Source organism: Zingiber officinale, chromosome 1B (genome assembly GCF_018446385.1).
Source record: "Zingiber officinale cultivar Zhangliang chromosome 1B, Zo_v1.1, whole genome shotgun sequence".
Lineage (NCBI taxonomy): Eukaryota > Viridiplantae > Streptophyta > Magnoliopsida > Zingiberales > Zingiberaceae > Zingiber > Zingiber officinale.
Genome location: NC_055986.1, coordinates 91,396,883 through 91,420,972, shown reverse-complemented (window position 1 = coordinate 91,420,972; position 24,090 = coordinate 91,396,883). Strand labels below are relative to the sequence as shown.

Here is a 24,090-nt window from a genome sequence, read left to right as displayed (position 1 = left end):
GCCTCGGGTGAACAGTACCTGAGGTGCCTTTCAGGGGATGGAAGACATCTTCAAGCACTGAAGGCGCCTTGGCACTGTTTATAGAAGGCGCCTTCAGTGCATGGAAGGCGCCTTCTGTAGGATAAAAGTTCAGAATTCGTCAAAGATAACGACCAAGCTATTCGGGATCAGACTTGCCACATTGGAGGTGCCTTCAAGGCATTTGAAGGCGCCTTCCATGCTCAATATAAGGGTTGCTCGCCCAAGCCATCAAAGTATACACTCATACAAACATCTGCTCTTCTGATCAGACTTCCGAACGCTCTGGCTTCTTGCAATAACTCTAATGCGAAGCTTCTATACTCGTCTACTACTAAGAAGCCGCCCAAACACCGAGCTCAAGCCAACCATATTGAAAAAGTGTTTAGTAATCTTTTCATTTGTGTACTTAATTACTGCAAAAGGATAAGTGCAGTGTGTTGCATTTATTCCAAATTCTTTTGTACTCGATTCCCTCTTCCGGAGGTATCGAAAGAGATATTTTAGTGAATTATTCATCGATAGGTCCGTGGGACTTGGGTCTTAGAGTAGGAGTCCCAAAGGCTACGAATCAAGTAAAACCGAATGCTTGCTCTTTTATTTACTTTTCTATTTCGCTTTCTTACTTCGTTTTCCATTGCACACTTTATTTTTAAAAACGAAAAAGATTTATTTTTGAAAACCACATCCGGGTTCGACTCGATCAGTAATTAAGTTCACTATTGATTCAATGAGTAAAACTGAGGTTTTTATCCCATCTACGTGGAATGCTTTAGATGAACTATCCTGTTGATTTGCTAAACAAACTTTCATCCCTTGGTAGTCGACTAATAAGTCACATGGGGCTATTGAGTTGATTTGAGGCAGACGGACTTTTCCTTTGTTTCGTCTATTAGATTTTGGTTCTCGTATTGTTCCTCTAGATACTTTATCACTATGTCACATGGGGCTTCTGAATTTAAAGATTGGATGAAGCCATGAAGGCCATGAGGAAGGTGATAAGTGAGCCTGGAGCTATAATAACAAGGTCAGGCAAGGTGATTGCAAAGACATCTTTTGTCTGCTTGGTTAGTGGGAATCTGCTCTGTTTCAGATGTTTCTGAAATAAATGGTTATTTATTTATTAGTAAGGTCGAAGCCTTATCGAAGGGGGTTCAAGTAAGCTCTGATATTTATTTTGGTTTAATGCTATTTATTGTATTTTAACTTGTTTATGTTTTATGTTTTTGTCTAATAAGAAAATATGTTTACATTTTTCACTACCCAATAAATTGACACTCACTGATGAGTAGCACTTGATAACTAAAACCATCTCATCTAGCTCTTCCTTTTAGATTGTAATTGCAGTTCAACTGGAATACATGAAACAAACAAAGTACAATTCCTTGTGAAGTTTTACCTCATATATTAGATATTAATCTCAAAGAATAGCTGAATAATTCACCATGCATTCTTAAACCTCTTCATATCTCTTCACATTGTCTCTTTTGCCATCAGTGGCAGGACTATCTGAAGAATTATTGCTCTGTTCTTTTCCTCTTCCATTAGCCTCAAAAGAAGCCTCAGCTCTCATTTCTTTTTCTTGATCTGTGTCTTTCCCCCAAAGCACCAGGTATAGTCCAACAATCACAATGATCCCCCCAATGATGCTACATAAATAATAAAAACAAAACAAAAAATCTTCGATCAATCAATGTTAGTGATACTGATTCAAATGATCCAAATCAATCTTTGATACTCAAGTCTTCAAAATCTACCTCCCAAGAAACAGTCTTTCGCCGAAGACAAAGTAAGCTAGAAGTGCAACCATGATTGTGGAGATGGGATTGAACATGGTCACAAAGACTGGTCCCTTTTGCTCAGTGCACCAGAGCTGTATGTAGACGAATAAACCAGAGCAAACAACTCCCTGAAAAGAAAATAAAAACTTAAAATTACTGTATCAGAGGATGATCAAAAAGGTTCTGGTCTGTGTTAAAGGGTACTTGCAGAATACAAGATGCACCAGAGTTTAATGTTGAATCCAATCTTCCATGCAGCTGGTTGGTGCTGCACTAAGGCTGTGAAACTGGCTGATTGTGTAGCTCCAATGAGGCTCATCCATGCAGTCAGTGAAAGCTGTGCTGGATATCTCTTCAATGTCACTGCCTGCAGATTTTTCAGTTTTCTTCTCTGAGCAACCGTTTCAGTCCTAGCTTAGTTCAGTAATGAGAGGGGATGAAATTGTTGGATTTTATTTCCCTTAGGTGGGCTCACATGCGATTTGTTAGCACACGGATTTATGCCATTAAGAATCCAAACCCAATAAGCATCAACTTAAGTTAACTCAGGTTTTAATTATTGGATGTAGATTTGTATGTGTAGAACTCATTATCCGTAATCATTATTATCTATGAGCTGATAACGGATATGGATCCATTATATATGTGTAAGGTCCCTAACTCCTATCGAAGACCTCCCTTCATTCTCCTTCCTTCTTCCGTAGGATTTCGGATTCTTTGACAATGCTCTACGACGATGTCTCTTCCGTTGCATTTAAGTTCCATCATCATTATTACAGTTTCTGTATTTTTTTTTGTTTTGCCATATTTTTGATGGAATATAATTAGATCGTTGTACTTAGAATTGTTTTCTCTTGTTCGAGTTCTTTTGGTTTGTCAAATTCATGTGGCTTAGGAGAACGCTTTACTTCTAACAAGTGGTATGAGAGTCAAGTTATTACATCATTTTCATGGCAATAAAGTTAGGATTTTTCATCGTTTTCCTTGTTTTATGATAGATTAGATTTTGCTAGTATAAACCAATGTTTGATTGTCAAAGATCAAGCAAAGAAAACTTAGGAAAGGCTTGTGTTTTCCAAGTTTTTCATGTTTTCATGAAGAACACGAAGAACAATGGTGAATCGCCGCTGTCTTTGGGAAGAACTGGTGGCAATTTGATCCGTTTAGGGTAAACTCAAAATAGAGCAAATGATTGCCTTGGTCGGACAATCAATTGCCAAGCCAAAATTTATAAACAGAAACATTTGGAATTGATTGACCACATTGATCAGTGAAGGTCAATCGATTACTACTGAGTAGCAATTGATTGATACAACTAAATTGAGGTTTGACTGCTTTTAGCAATCGATTGGTGCCAAGCACCAATCAATTGCTATTTGAAGGGTTGTGCACAAAATAAATTTTGATTGATTGGCTGGATTGACTACAACTACCAATCGATTGACAATTTTTACCAATCGATTTATAGCCTTGAAGTCAATACATAATCCTAATCAATTGTAAGCGATTATCCTAATCAATTATAGTTACCAATCGATTGTCGACTGATACTTTTGAAATCAGGCACATAATCGATTGGAATCGATTAGGATAATCGATTGCAGTTACCAATTGATTGGTGATTTACACCAATCGATTGCTAATGAAGTTGAGCACAAAAGGTTCTGGGATTGACGGGTGGATCAATTAGTTATTACCAATCAATTGCTAGGAATCAACAATCGATTGATGAATGATATGTCTAACATAGAAGGATCTATGATCAATTAGCCGGATGGATTGGTTTTCACCAATCCATTGGCAGACACTGTCAATCGATTGATGGTCAAAAAATTGGACACAACAAGTTCTCAAGTCGATTGAGGCAATCAATTAGTTGATGTCAATCAATTGTCATAAAGTGTCAATTGATTGATAAGTCTAATTCTGAGCAATTAAGTCTGATCAAATGATTATCTGTTCGATTAAAGTTTCTGGGGATTTATTGGGTCTATCTACACACGTGCAACTAAATTGAACTAGTGTGTCAGTCCAAAGTAAAGTACTTTAGATAGGTTTAATGTATTTTGTGTAAATAAATGTATATCTATACTAAAAGTATTTGACCCAAAGGAAAATTACTTTTAGACCAGATATATATTTAAGGATAGCTTACAACCAAGGAATAAATGTTTTTATTTATTCAGATCTTGTGCAAAATATGTTGGCCCAAAGGAAAATGTATTATATGGTTGATTAAGGTTGTTATGAGCTATGGACCATAATATAACTCATACAAAGTGTCAAAGTATGCGTATAATGGGTCGCCCAAAAGAAGACATATTATGTGACCAACTAAAATTTGAGTTATATTAGAAAGTACCTCTAACAAATAAGATTTTAGTCCAAAGAGTAAAATACAATATTCTACTTGATATCTCATAAGGAGCTCATTCATATGCTTTTATTTGCATACTCTTATGATATCAATTCATATTAATTTATCTTTTTTCTTGTGTTTAATTAACGTGGGAACTTACATTGTTTTTACTCTTATGATTTCAATGCAATCAACAACTACCAGTATTAATAATATCCCCACATTAACTCGATCAAACTTTGCAAAATGGAAAGAATATGTAATCACAGTCTTCGGATGCGTGGACTTAGACTGTGCATTGAGACACAATCACTTTGCACCCCTAACTAGTGCTAGTACTATAGAGCAGAATGCTGAATTTAAAAAGTTGAAGCGATCAAACCATATGAGTCTAATTAGCATGAGGCTATCTATTCCAGCACCAATTAAAGACTCAATAACTAGAGGAGAGGATGCTAGGAGTTTTCTAAACCAACTAGAAGACCATTTTGTGGCAAATGAAAAGGTTGAGGCTACTACACTTCTTTCGAAATTGTGTCCATATGGCATAATGACAAAGGAAATATCAGAGAGTACATTATAGAAATGTCCAATATCGTCACAAGTTTGAAAGCACTAAAACTCAAAATGTCTGAGAGTTTGTTAATGTATTTTATCTTAATATCATTGTCTGCACAGTTCACTACTTTTAAGATTTCATACAATACTCAAAAGGAAAGTGGTACATTGAATGAGCTTATAGTTCAATGCGTGTAAGAGAAGAAGAGACTGAGGCATGAGACATCTAAGAGTGCTCACTTAGTATCTGGTTTTTAAGGTTAGATCAAGAAGCAAAAGAAAATCAACAATAAGGGAAAAAAAGAAAGCAAATTGTAGATTTTGAAAGTTATGGCCATAAGGAAACATAAGAAACAGGATAAGGAGTCTATTTGTTTCTTTTACAAGAAGAAAGTCCATATGAAGAAAGGTTGCCCCAAATATGCTAATTGGCGTGTAAAGAAAGGTAAACTTCTTAATCTTGTTAATTCGGAAATTAATTTAGCTATAGTGCCTATTGATACTTGTAGATAGATATCGGTGCTACTACTTACATAAATGTCACTATGCATGATTGTCTTGGGAGTCGTCTTCCACTTGATGGTGAAAGATACATCTATATAGGGAATGGAAAGAATGTTAAATATAATCCATAGGAGGTTTTAGGATTTATTTAGGAACTGATATCTTTCTAGATTTAAAAAAAATATATTTATTGTACTATCATTTAGATGAAATTTGATTTCAATTTCTTGTTTTGAAAAAAATAGGTTATTCTTGTTAATTTGGAAATGGAGTATTCAGTATTTTCTTTAATTAAGTGTTGGTTGGCAATGGTTCATTGGTTGATAAGCTGTATAAATTAAACACCTTAACTCCTACGTTTGACAATGTAATTATGTATAGTATATGTATGAAATGTAAATTAACTTACAAGAATTCTTTCATGTTATAGCATAGTCATTTGGGACATATATCCAAATAATGCCTACAAAGGTTAATGTATACCCCAGGTTAATTTTAATGTGATTGACCAGGTTAAGTTAGGTTTTACATATTTGATGCATTATGTCTAAGTGTGTAGAGACTTAAGAACACAGGAAGTCTAGCGGAAGACACGGTTAGTAAGAAGGATGACATGGGAACCAAGTCGATGAGCTTGGTGCATCCCAGGGACGAAGAGCTACGGAAAAGTACACCAGTGGATGAGAAGGATGCGCCCGACACTTCTGAGGGACGCGAAGCCGTGAAGGAAATTTGGTTGAGGAGAAGGTCAGAATTGGGTTCGGGTGAGCTTAACTCTGGATGACTGGAGAATCACCCAAGTGACTAGAGCAGCAGCTAGACAAGTCAACACAAAGTTTACTTGTCTACGAGCCTAGACCAAGTCTAGGAGCCTGGGCCAAGTCCAGGAGCCTAGACCAAGTCCAGGAGCCCAGACTCTAGGCTCCCGAACTCTAAACGCCTGGACCAGCTTAGGCTAGCAAAGGCACCCTTTCGGAGACGTTACAATGGGGATAGAATTTGGGTCCATGTCAGTAACATTCCAGGCGCCTGGATCGGTCCAGGTACCTAGGCATGGCTAAGAGACTTATCACAAAGCCATTGTGGATACATTTTGGAGCGGATAAGGCGACACAGTGGAGACATCAAGACCTTATCCAAGCGCTCGAGACCCACCACGTCATTAACAGCTATATTTCGACCAATGAGTTATAAATAGAGCTCTGGTTCTCTTCATTCAATATAACACTAGTAAACAATACACTTGTACTCAAATGGTTTTTCCTGTTTTCTAAAGTCTGCACTTTTAACGATTGTAAAAGGCCATTACGTCTACATCAAAATGAGATCTTTAGTGGAGTTTTACATTGCCTTGGATTAGTAACCTTCCTGGTTGTAAACTAAGTAAATTCTGCCTCATCTTTAATTTATGTTTATTGTTTTTAATTCAACTAATATGTATCTTTTCTAAGAACGATAGCAAAAGAAAAGCTACAAATTATGCTTGAAAGCTATTCACCCCCTCTACCTGACCTACATGGGGCCTTCAATTGGTATCAGAGCAAGAACACTTCAGAAGGACTAACCTCTGTCTAAAGCACAAATGACATGAGCGAGTATTCATCTACAAAAGTTTCAGGGGGACTTCGCAATCTAGAAAAAAATGGAGGTATTCTTTAAAACAGACTTCGATATATTGCTTACAATTAAATATAATTTTGTAGCACCCAAAAAATCAGCAAAGAGCCAAAAAAAAAAGAGGAACAATTTTAGAGCAAGGAGCAAGCTGACTCTGTGGCAAATGACAAAGTATAGTTCTATCTGCTAAATGTTCTACCACCGCAAGAAGTCAATTGGATTGGTGCATATGACTCAGCCAAGAAACACTGGGATAAATTCCTGGAGCTATATGAAGGAAAATCGGAGGCTAAGATAGTAAGATGAGACTTTCACATAAATCAACTGACAAATCTCTGGATGTAAGAAGGAGAAATGGTAGCCCAATTGCATGGAAAGATTAAGGAGCTTATCACCGGACTAACAAACTTCAGAGAACTAGTAACAAATAGGGACTCAATCTGATTTGGTCTCAACACCTTCCTTAGAACTTAACAGTGGACATCAATAGTAGATGCCTATTATATATCAAAGAATTTGGAGGTAAGTAATTTAGAAAAACTATTTTTAACTTTGGAATTACACGAATCTAGATGTGCAGATATGAGGAAAGAAAAGGAGCCAAGTTAGAATCTAGCGCTTAAAGCTAGGAAAGACAAACTGAGTCCGACTCATCGTTAGATGAAGATGAAGAAGCTTTCATGGTAAGAAAATTTTTAAAGTATTTTAAATCTAACAAATTTAACAAGTCACAGGCCAAGAAGTTTCTTCTAAGAAAGAGGAAAGTTAGATGCTACAACTGCCAAGAAGAATGACACATTAAGGATGACTACCCGAAGCTAAAAAGACAGGAGAAAAAACAGGGCCAAATAAATTGAAGCACAAGATTCTGAAGGCAACGTGCGACAAGTCATCATCAAAGTCCAAACTGGGGAGTATGTTGGACTAGCACTAATGGAGAGTCACTAAAAGAAGAGTATCAATAAAGGGGGAGCTATATTTGAAGAAAGTAGCAATGAAGAGGGAGAATCTAGCTTCAGATCAGATTTGATAAGTAAGGTATGTCTTCTACCTCCTGATCAGCTATATTTAGGTACAACATTAATGTTTAAATTATTATGTAAGCTTAAAACTAAGAATATAAAATTAAAAAAGGAAACTATAAATTTGAAAACTATCTTAGCTAAAGCATGTTCACTAGAAGAATTTGATAAAGTTAAAAATGAAAATATAAAATTAAAAGAACAAATAGAATGTTTTAAAAATTCTGCATGTTAAAATTCTTTTATTCTAAATTTTATAAACTATAAAGGGCTTAACTGGTATTTATGAAATCGTAGGGGTCAAATTATAAAAGTGAAAAAATATATCTTACGAAATTTTTTCGTAAATCCAGTAGGTAGGAACTTATTCTAGGTTCTTAAATCACGCTTAGTCTAAATTAAGTTAATTTTTATGCATGCTTCAAATAAAAATTATTTAGCTTAATTTTAATATTGCTTGCAAAATTTAATTGCTTTGTACACTTAATGTTCATAATTTGAGTTATCATGAAGCTATTGTGAAGCTGTTGCAGAGCAAAAAAGGTGCCACAGTGGAGGTGCCTAGACCTGGTCCAAGCGCCATAACCCGACCAGTGAGCTATTAATAGAGCCTTGATCCTCTTCATTCAATATAACACTAGTAAATGACACACTTGTACTCGAATAGTTTTTTTATTTTCTAAAGTATGTGCTTTCAACGATTGTAAGAGACTACTCCGCCTATATCAAAAGGAGATCTTTAGTAGAGTTTTACACTACCTTGGATTAGTAATCCCTCTAGTTGCAAACTAAGTAAATTCTGCCTCATCTTTTAATTTATGTTTATTATTTTTAATTCAACAAACGTGTGTCTTTGCTAAGAATGATAGCAAAAGAAAAGCTACAACTTGTTCTTACAGACTATTCACCCTCCTCTAGCCGACTTACACGGGACCTTCAAATGTCACATGGAATTCTCAATTCGTTGATATGTCAAATTTTGATCTCTACATAAAGTGTGTGAAGTAGAAGACCACTAACAAAAATAATAAGGGGGCTAGACATTGTAATGACATTTTGGAGCTAATATATACAGACATTTATAGATCATTCTCTAAGGGATCTTGGAATGGATATATATTTTTTAATAGCTTCATATAATATTACACTCGATTCGGCTATCTATATCTTATTCATGTAAAGTCACACTTTTTGGACATGATTAAAATTTGTAAAGCCAAAGTTGAAAATCAACTAGGTAAGAAAGTTAAGGTCGTCATATCCGATCATGGAGGTGAATATTACGGTCGATATGATGGATCAAGTGAATAACGTCTAGGAACTTTTACGAATTGCTTTAACTAAGTGTGGGATCATACCTCAGTATACCATGCCTAGTACTTTCAGTTAGAATGGTGTAGCTAAATGTCACAATCGTACCCTAAAAGATACGATCTCTATCGAAATCTTTATGGGGTGAAGCACTCAAGACTATAATTTACCTACTTAATAGAGTATCAGTAAGGCAGTAACTAAAATCTCATACGAGATATGGATGAGCAGAAGCCTTGTATTATGCATTTATATATCTAGAGTTGTCCAGCTGAGACTAGGCCTTATAGGCTTCATGAAAAGCAACTAGACTCAAGGACTATTATCTGTAATTTTAGAGTTTACTCTAAGAAATTAAGAGGGTATAAATTTTATGATCCCTTTAATAGATCCTTCTTTGAAATAGAAAATGTTAAATTTATTGAGGACAGTGGAAGTGCTAAGATTAGGGAAATATCTTTTAAGAAAGACATTAGAGATCCTCTTGTGGTTACTACTAGTGCAATTAATAGTGGTATGATTACCATATATTATATTATGGATATTGTACATCTAGTGGGAGTAGTGAATTAAGATATTTCTGTGTTATCTCTAATGTAATGGGTGAAACCTACCACTCAAAATGAGATATTGCCTTATATTGATGGTCTTGTACTTCATCCTGCTCAAACACAAGTGTCATTAAGGTGATCCACTAGGGATAGGAGACCTATGATTCCTCATGATTATGTTTATCTCCAAGAGTATGAGTTTAACATAAGGATGGAAAGCTCTAATGCTCTAACCCTGAATAGTGGATTAATATCATGCAAGAAGAGTTGAAGTCTATGGTAGACAATGACATTTCAGAACTTGTCGAATTGCTTGAAGGTATGAAACCTGTTGTTGTTACTAGATATTTTAAAACAAATGGGATTCAATGGGCAATTTTGAAATGTATAAGACTCATCTTGTTGTCAAGGGATTTATTCGAAAGGAAGACATTGATTACAAGGAGACTTTCTCATTTGTGTCAACGAAAGACTCCCTCAGAATAATTATAACACTTGTAGCTCATTTTAATTTAGAGCTACATCAAATAGATGTAAAGATTGCATTCCTCAATGGTGATATTGAGGAGACTATATATATGGTGCAACTGACGAACTTTGATTCTGCGGACTTAAAGCACCTAGTATATAGATTCAAGAAATCCATTTATGGTTTGAAATAGATATCCCGTCAATGGTACCAAACATTTGATTAAGTGGTTTTCACATTTGATTTAAGGAGAATCTTATTAATATGTACATATATGTAAAGTTCAATTGGAACAAATTTATTATGCTTGTTTTGTATGTGGATAACATATTGTTTGCAAGCAATAATAAAGGTTTGTTGCATAAAACCAAGTTATTTCTATCCGGTAATTTTGAAATAAAAGATCTTAGTGAAGCATCCTTTGTTTTTGGTATATAGATATGTCATGATCATTCAAGAGGTATTATTAAACTTTCACAATAGACCTATATTGAAAATGCGCTTGTAAGGTTTGATATGCAAAACTGTGCACCTAGTGATACACCTATGTCTAGAGGTGACAGATTTAGTTTGCCACAGTATCTATGACTTAAACTTGAAATAAAGAAAATTGAACAATTCCCTTATCCATCAGTTATAGGAAGTCTCATATATGCACAAGTTTGTATATCTCTAGATATAATGTTCATAGCGGGGATGTTAGGTAGATATGTAAGTAACCCAAGACTGCTACGTTGGAAACTTGTGAAGAGAGTGGTGTGGTATTTACCAAGAACTAAAGGACACATGCTCACGTATCGGAGATTAGATCACTTGAAGGTGATTGGATATTCAGATTTTGATTTGCTGGATGATTAGATAGTAAGAGGTCTACTTCATGCTATATTTTCATGCTTGCTGGAGGGGATATATTTTTGAAGAACGTCAAGTAGACGCTAGTAGTCACTTCTACTATTGAGGCAAAGTTGATAGCATACTACGAATCATCCAATCACAAGATTTGGCAATGGAACTTCATTATAGCATTGCGGATCGTTGATGGCATTAACAGGCCATTGAAGATCAATTGTGATAATAAAATCGCAAAATTTATGTCAAGAACAATAGCAATTCGTCGAAAGTCAAAGCACATTGACATCAAGTTTCTAGTGGTTAAAAAAATAGTTCAGAGCTGTCAGGTGATGATAGATTACATCAGCACAGATTCCATGTTGGCAGATCCACTCACAAAGGCTTAATGGCTAAAGTATTTCATGTACATATTGTAGATATAAGAATCCTTCTAATAGAAGAAGTACTCATCTTGTAAGAGTCAATATTTATTTTATTGCTCTATATTTGTTAATAAAGATCAATATTTTGTTTTGATTATTGTATGTACTTAAAGTTTAAAACATTCATGGTTATTTTATTTGTTTGGCACTCTGAAATAAATATAATGATTTACTACTGATGTTTAACATATAATATTGTTTGTAAATGTGATATCTTTTGAAATCATAAGGCCTAGATCATGATTTGCTACTACAGTTTAGCATAAAGTCTTAGCAAATATGCTTTTGTGTCATCTTAGGACCAATTAAAAATTGACATGTAATGATGATCACATTTCATGTAATTTCCATGCTACACATCCACATTTTTATTTTATTTTTATTAATGATATTGGTATTGTGATTATTGTTGGGGGTTGTTACAAGTATATATAGTAAGTATGCCATTTTTAGTCCTATTCCAATGAAGTTAATGGACCAAATTATTTACATGTCCAGGGGTATTCAATATATAAAGTTTGGGATTGTTGTTGACATCAATTAAAGTTATTCTCATATGTTATATACAAATCACATGTAATCCATGGTGGGAGATTGTTGGATTTTATTTCCTTTAGGTGGGCTCACATGCGATTTGTTAGCGTACATATTTATGTCGTTAAGAATCCAAACCCAATAAGCGATCAACTTAAGTTAACTCGGGTTTTGGTTATTGGATGTGGACTTGTATGCGTAGAACCTATTACCTGCCTCCTTTATTATTTATGGGCTGATAACGGATGTGAATCTACTATATATGGGTAACGTCTCCATTGGATTAGAGATCGATGATTTTCTGTGTTTCCCATTGATGTAGAGAATTTGACGTCGTCGCCCTAAGTCTGAAGGAAGACCTCTCCCTCTCTCTTCTTCTTCTACAAGATCTCGATGACGACGTTTTACAACAATGACTCTTCAGCTGCAATCAGATTTCATTATCATTATTTCTGTATTTACTTTTGTTATGTCATGTTTTTGATGAAACTAGATCGTTGTGCTTAGAATTGTTTTCTCTTGTTCGAGTTCTTTAGTTTGTAGAATATATTCATGTGGCTCAGGAGAAAACTTTACTTCTAATAGAAATACCTGCATTATGTACCACATGGACCAAGTGATGCAGCTTGCCACGGTAAGGATTGATCCCTTCAACCAGCTCTCGTGGATGGCATTTCCATGGATGTGGATCAGTGCTTCCCAAAAATTCCTCATTGCTGGTCCTTTGTAAAGCGTCATGATCGTAGCACCTACCAACGACACTAGAGTGCCAACAGCCTTGGCCACTCCTCTGGGGCTTTTAATGTCAAGATGCTCGAATCTGAACCAAAACTTTGTCATTTCGAGAAGAAGAGGAGAGAGATCGTAAGATATTAATTACCTGAGTAGAATAGCAACGATAAAGGTCATGGCAGCAATGGTGTTGACCATGGAAGTAACAAAGGTAGGAGATGTGTATTTTAAGCTCGCAAAGTACATGTTTAGGGTTAAGCTCCTGTAAAAATTATAAGAGACAACACCACTATTAGCCGAAGTATTCGTATGATGTAAACTGAAATAGCTGGCTTAATTTTCTCACCCTAGAAGGGAAAGCACACATAGCTCCAAGAACAATGTTAATATAAGCTTGGGTCTTAATTTCCTACATCAATATATGCTGAAAAAACAAGTCAGAAAGAGAACGACCGTATGAATTGAAGAGTCGACGTTGTACCTTTCAAGGAAATAAGCAAAAGGCCACATGACCAAGGCTGAAACCAAGTGTCTGTAGGTGGTGTATACGTGGGGATTCAATCCCCGGTTGAAGGAAGCCTCAGTGATGAAGTAGAGAATTGTGTATCCTAACTGAACTATCGTCATGAGTATGTGAGCCTTAAACGTCCTACAAGTTCCTCTTATGTGTGTCATTGAGGGTGCCATGTTTGGAAGAGGAGTTCGGGAGTGATAGAACCGCCCGTGCCTATAAATACAATAAGTACTCAAATCTCATAAGATTCCTTTGTTACATGTTGCATGGGAATCATCGGATCATTGGAAGTGGATTTGTAGGCGGACAAGTTAAGTGGACTGGAATCTTGAAAAGTGGATTAGGAAGAACATTTAGGCACACTTTGGGAGTGTTTAGTGCAATGTCTAGTCTATAGCATAATCTTTGGTTGATTTTTGCTGAACGATAAGTTTCTATTATTGAAGGATAGATAGTGTTCCACCATTCATCCATCAACTATGCCCTCTAGGCCTACAAACCTTCAATCCGATTCAATTTGCGGCCAGCTCGATTGCGATTTCATAGTCGCCTTAACTGAGGAAGGTAGATGACAGAGGGCCGACAGCTATGTTGGAAAATTGGTGCGTGATTTGAATATTTAGAGAATTTATGTGTAGTTCAGTAAATTGTTATAGTTATAACAGCAAGCAATAGAAGAACCCACAAAACCATCACTTTAATGTAGAATTTTTGCCCCAATCTTTCAAGTGTCCATGGACAATGCACAGAAGAATCAACAATCTTTCGAACCAAAAAAAACATTAGAATAAACATGCATTAGAATAAACCAAATTGCAACATGCATTAGAATAAACCAAAAAAAAGAACCAACTCAGTTGCTGATTATGATGATCATGATAACTATGCGCACCACTAAGCACAAGTGGATCGTTTGTCGGATAATTCGCTAATTCGCAAGTTATTAATTAGTTGAATCTGATAATTAGAATAGTCATGATCTGATGAATAAGAACAGATTCAAATACTATATGGAACATGGAAGTTCAGCTTGCATAGAATAATTCTTTCGAACAATTTGATCTCCAAATTTCCAATCCAATGAATTGCCATTACAACAAGCAGCTTCCATGTTCTATTAGCACCCACATGGATACAGTCGAATTGGTACTTGGTAAATTACGATACGAGAATAATGATCGAATTTTCAAAAAAAATAATTCTTTGAAAAATAAAATTTCTCCTACTTAAAGAGTCACTTACTCACAATGATTTATTTATTTTATCTCACGACGATAAGTAACGTTTAGGAAAAGCCATCAGTCACCTTTTTGCCAATTGCATGTTCTATTAGCACAAGAACTATGAATATTGCTGACTTGAAATTTGTTCGGAACGGTGTCCTTTTCTTCTCCACGGCCACGGGTAAAAATTAAAAGGGCTACTTTATTATCATTTTCATTAAAAAGGTATTTGAAAAATATTAAAATAGTGCATCTAGTATATTTTTTATCTAAACACTATTTTTATTTTAAGGTTGTTTATTTTTATTTTTTTTTTTAATTTTTAATTGGCGTCTTTCATTTTCAACCCATTAATTATGGGGTGAAGTACTTTTTATATTAAAATACTCTTTTAATTTTAAATAAAAATATATTAATTTAATCAAAATCATTTTAAAATTATTACAATAATTATCATATAGTTGCTACACTTGTAATAAGCTAACCTGTACGATTAGGTTTGGTTAGGGGTGATATAATCACTCTTATAATGTTTTATAATATAATGTAATATAATTTTGATTATATTATTGCTATGTTTAGTAATATAATATATATATATATATATATATATAATATTTAATTATATGGATGATTATATTTTTTTATTTGGTGTCCAATATTTTTTATAAACTATGTGATACGGTGCATGAATGTGGGGTCTGTGAGATGATATGGCACGGAGTCAAAGCCACAGAAGGGTCAAAAGTCACGCCAGCATGGAGGTCAGAAGTCTAGCCCCCGTGGCTAGTCAAAAGTTACACTAGCCTGGAGGTCAAAAGTCTAGCCGCCTTGGCAACGCCATCGGGGAGGTCAGGAATCAGAATTACAAGGAGGTCAAGATTCCAGCTCACGTGGCTAAAAGCAAAGCTTCAGTTGATGGACTAGTCAAAGGACAGTATTCAATTGAGGATCGGACTCACAGGGCCAAATTCAATTGAGGATCGGACCCATGGGTCAGGTATAACCAGGGATTGGGTGCGACTAGGGGGCCAACTTATTGATTGGATGGGTATACCAAATAAGACTTCCGATGAAGCGATGCAGGTCAGGGAACCGATCCAGCGTGCAGGTCGGGACGTTCATACCATGGATAACAGCGGACAGATGCAGGTCAGGGAACCGATCCAGCGTGCAGGTCGGGACGTTCATACCATGGATAATAGCGAACAGATGCAGGTCAGGGAACCGATCCAGCGTGCAGGTCGGGACGTTCATACCATGGATAACAGCGGACAAATGCAGGTCAGGGAACCGACCCAGCGTGCAGGTCGGGACGTTCATGCCATAGATAACAGTGGAAAGACGCAAGTCGGTGAGCCGATCCAGCGTGCAGGTCTGGACGTTCATACCATGGATAGCAATAAGCAGATGCGGGTCGGGAATCAAACTCAGCGTGCAGATCGGAACGTACATACCTTGGATAGCAATAAGCAGATGCGGGTCTGGAATCAGACCCAACGTGCGGGTCGGGATGTACATGCTTCGGATGACGCAGATGAAGGGGGGTCAGAAGGCCAGACGCTACAGGACAAATAAGCCTGCAAGGAATCGTAACCACCTGTCAGAGAACAATCATCACATGTCAGGGAATATTCTAACGGTGGGAGGCTCATACTCCTCTTGGTTCCTTCGCCAGCCTATAAGAACAGGCCACGTGTCGACCACCGCTAGACAGAGCCTGACATCCGACATTTCCTGACATTCGCCAGGTTCCAGAAGCCTCAGTTGCAGTATAAAAAGAGATGCTTTGTCCCTTACGCAGGTACGCTGACTCGTCATTTCCTACCAGTCTTTTACTTTTTATGCTTTCTCTGTGATTTCTGGGGAAAAAGTATCTGACTTGAGCGTCGAAGGGCCTGACCCGGGGACTTTTTCCCTGGTTTCTGGTCTCTAACGACCGGTGGACTCGTCTGAGTGTGTGTAGATCAATAGCGTCATCATCCTGATCGTTTCTCTCCTTAGAACTGCCCGTGCGAACCTGTCCAGGGGGTACCTCGCTGATTCAGCATCTCAACGACTCTCCGTCAACTTTTAGCACAACAAGGCCCGCCTTCATCTGACTCAGCTTCCGGACGGGATCAAATTTAGCGCCATCTGTGGGAACACAACAACCTGTTCCGGAACGTGACGATGGAGTAGTCTGGCCGCATTCACGTCACTATGACCGCTGGAGAGTACGAGCTCTTCAAGGAGGCCAAAAGGTTGGCAGCCTCTGAGAGACAGGCAACTGTCTCACGACCACGACATGCCCCTGCTGAAGTTTCTAAGGAGCCCCTCCCTGTTTCAGATCGGGGTTCCAAAAGAAAGCAGCCTGAGGTATTTCCTCAACATCCTTATCGTGAGCCCGGTATAGGATATTATCAGCCAGAACCCCAAGCACAAAGCCTTAAGAAGGAGCAGCCTCAAGCATCTATGGCTGAGAGTTCACTGCCGCGGGATTCGAAGAAGGGAAAGGCCCTTGTCATACCTGAGGTGTTCCCTGAAGATCCGGACGAGAAAGTACCTTTCTCGGCTAGGATTCTGAATGAAAGACAGCCTAAAGGTTATAGAGCCCCGTCGATCGGAGAATATGACGGGAGCAAGGATTCGGAAGAGCACTTGAGGAAATTCAAAAATGCAGCCCTGCTGCACCAATATAGCGATGCAGTCAAATGCAGAGTGTTCTTGAATACTTTAGCTGGCTCAGCCTTAAAGTGGTTTGATGGGCTACCTCAAGGATCCATCACCTGCTTTCTAGATTTCAAAAAGGCTTTTCTGCGCCGATTTGCTAGCAGCAAGAAATACCAGAAGACAGATCATTGCCTCTTTGCTTTGAAGCAAGGGCCTACTGAGCCCTTGAGAAGTTATATCAACCGTTTTAATTAAGTGGCTCAAGATGTCCCCACCGCCACTTCAGAGATTCTGATGAGCGCCTTCTCCCATGGATTAGAAGAAGTGGAATTCTTCAGAGATCTCATCAAAAATCCCGCTCGAAATTTTGATGACATGGTCGAAAAAGCTGCTTTCTACATTAAGGTGGAAGAAGCGCAAGCAGCCCGAAGGAAGGCTGAAAGACCACTTCCTTCCGCTGCCAAGCAAGAAAGAAGAGCGCCTCATCCACCCCCACAACCTCTGCCACGAGCCCGGGAAGCCAGACCTTCCTTTCATCCTGGGCTAGAAATTCGACCGGCTCCTCGAGTTGCTGCTGTACATTTCCCTCGAACAGAGCCAGGGAATAATCGGTATTGTACCTATCATAGATCGCATACGCATGATACTAACCGTTGTTTTCAGTTCTCTCGAGACTCCAAGCGGGCTGCCGAGATGGGATTGCCTCCGCCCGAGCTAGCTCCTCAGTTGATCAAGATGATGGAGGAACAAAGGGGGGCAGGATAGGTCGGACATCCTCGTTCCGACCTCGCAGGACCTATCACTCATCAGCCTGGCCGGGGAAAAGAGCCAGAAGGATCACGAGAGGTCGAGAACAGAGGCAATGCAGCTGTCAGAGAGATCGGCATGATCTCTAGAGGGCCAACTGATGGAGATTCAGGGAGAGCCCGTAAGTCTCACGTTCGACGCTTGGAGGTTCATGCTGTCGGATGCAGTCATGAGCAAGCTACTGGCCCTGTTATTAGCTTTGGGCCAGCAGACCTGGAGGGCCTGGAGTTACCTCATAATGATGCTCTCATCATCAAGGCCATCATTGCCAATAGCCGAGTGGCTCGGGTTTTTGTCGACACTGGGAGCTCGGTCAACATTTTATTCAGGACTACATTTGAAGAAATGCAAATCAATGCCGCTGAACTCCAACCGGTGGCCACATCTCTGTACGGATTTACAGGCAATGAGGTGAAGCCTATGGGTCAGATTAAGTTGGCCATATCTTTAGGCACCGAGCCGTTGGTGTGCACTAGAAGAAGCACTTTTACAGTGGTGGATTCTCCTTCTTCTTACAATGTCATCCTCGGAAGGCCAGCCCTGCATGAATTTAGGGCTGCTATCTCGACCTTCCATCAAAAAATCAAATTTCCTGTGGGAGAGCAGGTCGGAGAAGTTAAAGGAGAACAGAGGGTTTCTCGCCGGTGCTACATTGACATGGTCCGAGTTGATGCTCGAAAAAATCAGAGGATGCAAGATGGAGGCGTTCATGCTGTGCAAGAGGAGCCTCTGCCTATAGATGAAGAACCCGTTCCTTGGGAAGAAATACAACTACACGCCGAGCGACCTGAAAGTCTGACCCGGGTTACAAGAGACCTTCCCTCTCCCCTCAAAGAAGAATTAATTCAGTGTTTAATCCGCAATCAAGATGTCTTTGCTTGGTCTACTGAGGAGTTGCCCGGGGTCAAGCCAGAGGTGGCTGAGCACAAGTTGCATCTATTACCTGACTCCCAGCCTGTGAAGCAAAAGAAAAGAAATTTCTCAGCTGACCAGAATAAAATAATAAGAGCCGAGGTGGATCAGCTCAAAAAAGCAGGACATGTTCGGGAGGTTTAGTTCCCATCCTGGCTCTCCAATGTAGTCTTGGTAAAGAAGCCCAACAATAAGTGGAGAGTATGTATAGACTTCCGGGACCTCAACCGGGTCAGCCCCAAAGATTGCTATCCTCTACCCCGGATTGATCAAATGGTAGATTCCACAGCCGGATGCGAAAGAATATGTATGCTGGATGCCTACTAGGGGTATCATCAGATACCTCTAGCCCGGGAAGATCAAGAGAAGGTTAGTTTTATTACGGCTGACGGTACTTTCTGTTATACGGTCATGCCCTTTGGCCTCAGGAACGCCGGAGCCATATACCAGCGAATGATGGATAAAATCTTCCGGGAGCAGATCGGGCAAAATGTGGAGGTCTATGTAGACGACATACTCATCAAATCCCCACTGGCCGAAAACTTGATCAAAGATAAGGAAGAAACATGCAGGATTCTCCAACAGTATGGGCTAAAACTCAATCCCTTGAAATGCTTATTCGGGGCTAGAGGAGGAAAATTCTTGGGTTACCTGGTGACTGAGCGGGGAATAGAAGTCAATCCTGAAAAAGTGCAAGTGCTAAAGGATATGCAGCCTCCTTAGAATTTAAAAGAAACCCAGAAGTTGGTCGGTAGAATAACAACCCTGTCAAGATTCATCTCCAGATCCGCAGATCGAGCTGCTCCTTTTTTCAAGGTGCTAAGGAAGGCCTCCAAGTTCCAATGGGACGAAGAATGCACTAGAGCTTTCGAAGAGTTGAAGAAGTATCTGGAAACTTTTCCCTCTCTCTTTAAGCCAGTTGTAGGAGAACCCTTATGGGTTTACTTATCAGCCACCCCTGAGGCTATAGGGGCAGTGCTCGTTAAAGAACATGACAATGTACACCGGCTAGTGTATTTCTTCAGTCACTTATTGAAAGGAGCCGAGGCTCGATACACGACCCTTGAGAAGTTGGTTTATGGATTGGTCCTTATGGCTCGGCGGTTACGACCTTACTTTTTATCGTATCCAATCACAGTCTTAACCAATAGCACCATGGGAAGAGCACTGACCAATGTAGAAGTTGCGGGTCGGCTTATCAGATGGGCCACAGAATTGGGAGAATATGACATACAGTACCAGCCTCGCACCGCTATCAAGGCACAAGCCTTGGAAGATTTCTTAACAGAGATACATCAAACCAGCCCTGAAGAAACATGGAAGATCTATGTGGATGGGTCTGCTAATCATCATGGAAGCGGGGTCGGGGTCTTGGTAATATCTCCTCAAGGGGATATACTTCAGTTGACAGTTCGACTGAATTTCTGAGCCACTAACAATGAGGCAGAGTATGAGGCTTTGTTGGCTGGATTGCAAGCAGCCCGGCATGTTGGAGCAGCTCGGGTAATCATCTATTCAGATTCCCAGTTGGTGACTCAGCAGGTTACCGGCAACTTTGTTATAAATTATGATAAATTGCAAATGTATCGGGAAGCTTATGAGAAGATGAAGGCAGAATTTGTAGAGGTCACTGTAACAAAGATACCCAGGTCGGAGAATGAGCGAGCAGACGAATTAGTAAAGATGACCAGTTCTTTAACTACTTGGGTGCTGGATCGGTCAACGACATAAACCTTTCTGCTAGCCCAGATAGATTTGCAAAACAATGCAGAAGCAACTATTGATTGGCGGGCACCCGTGATCAGTTATCTCAGGCAAGGTATCTTACCTACAGATCCCGAAGAATCTCGATTGATAAAGAGGCAGGCTCATGCTTATGTCATGATTGGGGACCAGCTCTACAAGAGGTCCTTCTCTCGACCCTTACTTAAATTCTTGAGTATGGAGGAAGCCGACTAGGCCTTACGAGAAATACATCTGGGATGCTGTGGCAATCATGTGGGCGGTCGGACATTATCTCGCAAGGTGCTCCTGGCCGGATATTTCTAGCCTACTTTGTAGAAGGATGCTCACAAGCTGGTGAACACATGCTTGTCCTGCCAGAAACATCAAAACTTGACACATCGACCTACGACCCTACTAAGAACGTCTATAGTGTCTTGTCCTTTTGATCAATGGGGCATGGATATCGTGGGACTATTTCCGATGGCACCAGGTCAAAGGCGCTTCTTATTGGTGGCCGTGGACTATTTTTCTAAGTGGGTTGAAGCAGAAGCCCTGGCCCGGATCACAGAAGATGCTGTCATTCAATTCTTATGGAAGAACATCCTTTGTAGGTTTGGTATTCCTCACAATCTGGTGTCTGACAATGGAAGGTAATTTCAAGGACAAAGAATCCAGGCCTGGTGCAAGGGATTTGACATAATGCAAGCCTTCACTTCAGTAGCTTATCCTCAAAGCAATGGTCAGACCGAGGCAATCAACAGAGAGATAGTGCGAGGTTTGAAGGTCAAGCTGGATCATGTCGGAGGCAATTGGGTGGAAGAGCTACCAAGTATTCTGTGGGCCTATCGTACAACACCTCGGGAAAGCATAGGTCTGACACCATTTCACTTGGTTTATGGCAATGAGGCAGTGGTGTCCATAGAAATTGGAGTACCGTCGGTCAGAAGGACACTGTATGATGAAGGAAACACGGAGCGGCGGTTAGCTGAGCTGGATCTTATTAGCGAAACCCGCGACCAAACGGTGGCTCAGCTGGAGGCTTATCGACAAAGAATGAGACATAATTATAACAGAAGAGTAGTTCCTCGATTCTTTGGAGAAGGAGATCTAGTCTGGAAGCAAATCAAGCCAGTGGGGGACGTGACTAAACTAGCACCACAATGTGATGGACCTTATAAAGTCATTAAAAAGTTGGCATCTGGAGCCTATTATTTACAAGATGAACGAGGCAAGAGGCTGGATCGACCCTGGAGCGCTAATTACCTGCGACCTTATCGAGTTTGAAGAGACAGGCCTAAAAGTGCAGACCGAGTGATAAGCCGAGCTGTGACATATCACAGATTGGTTAGCAGACCGGGGAAAGGTAGATCGGAGAAAGCAGAAACTGTATGTCCTAATACTTTCTATAACGAAGCTAAGCAATGTTAATAAAGCAAGCCTTGGAAGGCAAATGGAGAAATAGTAAAATACTTTACAAGCAATTCTCAAGACATTATGTACAAGAAGCCAAAAAATATCATTCAAAAGGAGCAAATATCTCATCCGGTATCTCTTTGAGGATCCGATCATGGTCTAAGAATTCAGGAGGTGGAAGAGACTTTAAATAGTCTTGCTCGTGAAGTTGTCGCAGAACCCCGCCCGCCCCGTAGATAGCATATGTGGAAAAATGATGTCCCACCTGTGCACAAAATTCTGGAGAACGTACATACATAGCATGGTTCTGCAAGCAGCGATTGTTCTCCCCTTCTCTGTAGTTCGCCAGAGTTGTTGACACGCCCTCTGTGGTGGCCCTAGCCTGAGCCAGTTCACTTTTGGCAGTAGATAATTCTGTCGCTTGGAAAGTTAGTTGGGTCTCTTGAGATTTCAAAAGGGCCTCCTGCGATTTCAACTTTTGGTCTTGATCCTGCACCAGAGCCTCGGCAGCACGCAACTTTTGAGCTAACTGGTCCATAGCTCTTTGATGCTCTGAAGCCTGCTGATTCATACTCTGTTGGTGTACACTATCAGTCTGACTTTGCTTTTCTTGGAGATCTCTAAGTTTATGGTTGGTTAGTGCTAGGGATACTTCCAGACTATTCTTCTTTTTGGTTAAATATTTTATTTCGGCCCTCAGAGCATGGCTAGCTTGGGCAGGATCATTCAGTTGTAGTTCTAGTTCAGCAACATGGTCTCGCAGCATCTTATTCTGATAATGCGTAGTATGGAAGGAATGGTTCACTATCAAAGATTCTGCACAAGCCTGGGACATACAGGAAGTATCTGATAAGAGCGGGAAAAGCAACAGTTGGGAAACCTTTAAAGGTTACCTTGATATACAACTCTGTGAATCGGTCCATCTGAGCCAGGGAAGGCAAGGAATCCATATGCTACAGGCTTTCTTCCCATAAAGTGGTAAGACGACCTTTTAACTTGAGGGAGCTGGTGGGAACATCTGTTTGAGACCATAATTGCTCCTCAGAAGGGAGGGTAGTACAATAATTCTAAATAAGCGGGGCCTGAGGGACCCGCGACTGAGCCTGGAGGAGCTGGCTCGGTGGTTGCACCAGAAGGAGCTGAAGAAGGCCCCTGAGGAGGTACTGTAGGCGGGATAGTGGAAGGTCGTTCTGAGGGGCCAGCTTCATCGTCCTGAGCGTGCTGTGAGGGGGAAGGATGAGCCAATGGGGGCTCGGCCTGATTATTGGATGAAGTAGGGGGATCAGCTACATGGCTCGGGATTGGAGGTGAAGTCACTTGAGGGGACGGAGGAGAGGCAACTGCAGTTGGCGGAGGAGAAGGGATAGATGACGGGCCGGAGTTGGACATCGGGCGAGGGGCTCGGCGTCGACGTCGACGTCTTTGGGATAGCGGCTGTCAGAGTCAGAATCATCGGAGGACGACCGAGCCCTGCGTCTAGAGGGAGTTGGGGCATTTTGGCTCAGGCGTTCATTTGTGGCACGAGCCCTGCAAGCTGCCTGAGAAGCCTCTCTGAAAGCAGGACTGACAAGGGGGAAGTTGCCTGTTCTTCCGCCAAGGCCCATAAGCCTTTCACCAAGGCCCCGACCAGGGATATAAGTGGCTCGAGGAGGACTAACCGAGGGTAGTGGTGTTGGGGGAGTTGGGCGAGCTGTACGTGGGGCCCGGGGGCGAGCGGGAATAGCCAATCGAGGTGGAAGAGTGATAAACATATAATTTACTGTCACGAATGGGCTTATCAAATTAATAAATATATATTTCACTGAACCCCTTAATCAAACAATAATGCTGTAGTAACGAGCCCAGGATCGATCCGAGAAACTAACGGTAGAATGTAATTTAGGATTGTCTTTTATTCCTATTTTTTTGGGGTTTTCGATATGAAAATGGAGTTGGGGGTTTAAAAGCTTTAAATCTAAATCTACAAAGGAAAACACAGCAGTAAAGAAATTAATCTAAAGCATAACTAAAACCTACCTATGTGCCAACAATCAAACCTTAACGCATTGTCACTCCTACATTGAGATTAAATCATTGACACACCCTTAAACTAAGCATAAACAACAAGACATGAA

At 39.9% G+C, this 24,090-nt stretch overlaps 1 protein-coding gene across 2 annotated transcripts; it reads right to left on the bottom strand.

Annotated features, from left to right (window-relative positions):
- Positions 1-1,317: 1,317 nt before the first annotated feature.
- LOC121969635 (WAT1-related protein At5g07050-like) lies at positions 1,318-13,439 on the bottom strand. 2 transcript variants are annotated; one of them, XM_042519834.1, is made up of 7 exons: positions 13,212-13,439; positions 13,077-13,139; positions 12,879-12,992; positions 12,590-12,818; positions 2,008-2,166; positions 1,776-1,927; positions 1,318-1,667 (listed from the first exon to the last, which is right to left on the bottom strand). In XM_042519834.1, the coding sequence occupies exons 1-7, from the start codon at positions 13,415-13,417 to the stop codon at positions 1,472-1,474; spliced, it is 1,119 nt and encodes a 372-aa protein (XP_042375768.1). In that variant the 5' UTR covers positions 13,418-13,439; the 3' UTR covers positions 1,318-1,471. The 2 variants fall into 2 exon arrangements, with proteins under 2 accessions (XP_042375768.1, XP_042375776.1); XM_042519842.1 differs by lacking the exon at positions 13,077-13,139.
- Positions 13,440-24,090: the final 10,651 nt, after the last annotated feature.

Excerpts from the sequence above, each read along its gene's own strand:
- LOC121969635 (XM_042519834.1), bottom strand. The coding sequence starts at position 13,417 with ATGGCACCCTCAATGACACACATAAGAGGAACTTGTAGGACGTTTAAG. Across the intron at positions 13,140-13,211 it reads TTTGCTTATTTCCTTGAAAG|GAAATTAAGACCCAAGCTTA; the intron begins GTACAACGTCGA and ends ATATTGATGTAG. Across the intron at positions 1,668-1,775 it reads GAAAGACTGTTTCTTGGGAG|CATCATTGGGGGGATCATTG; the intron begins GTAGATTTTGAA and ends TTATTTATGTAG.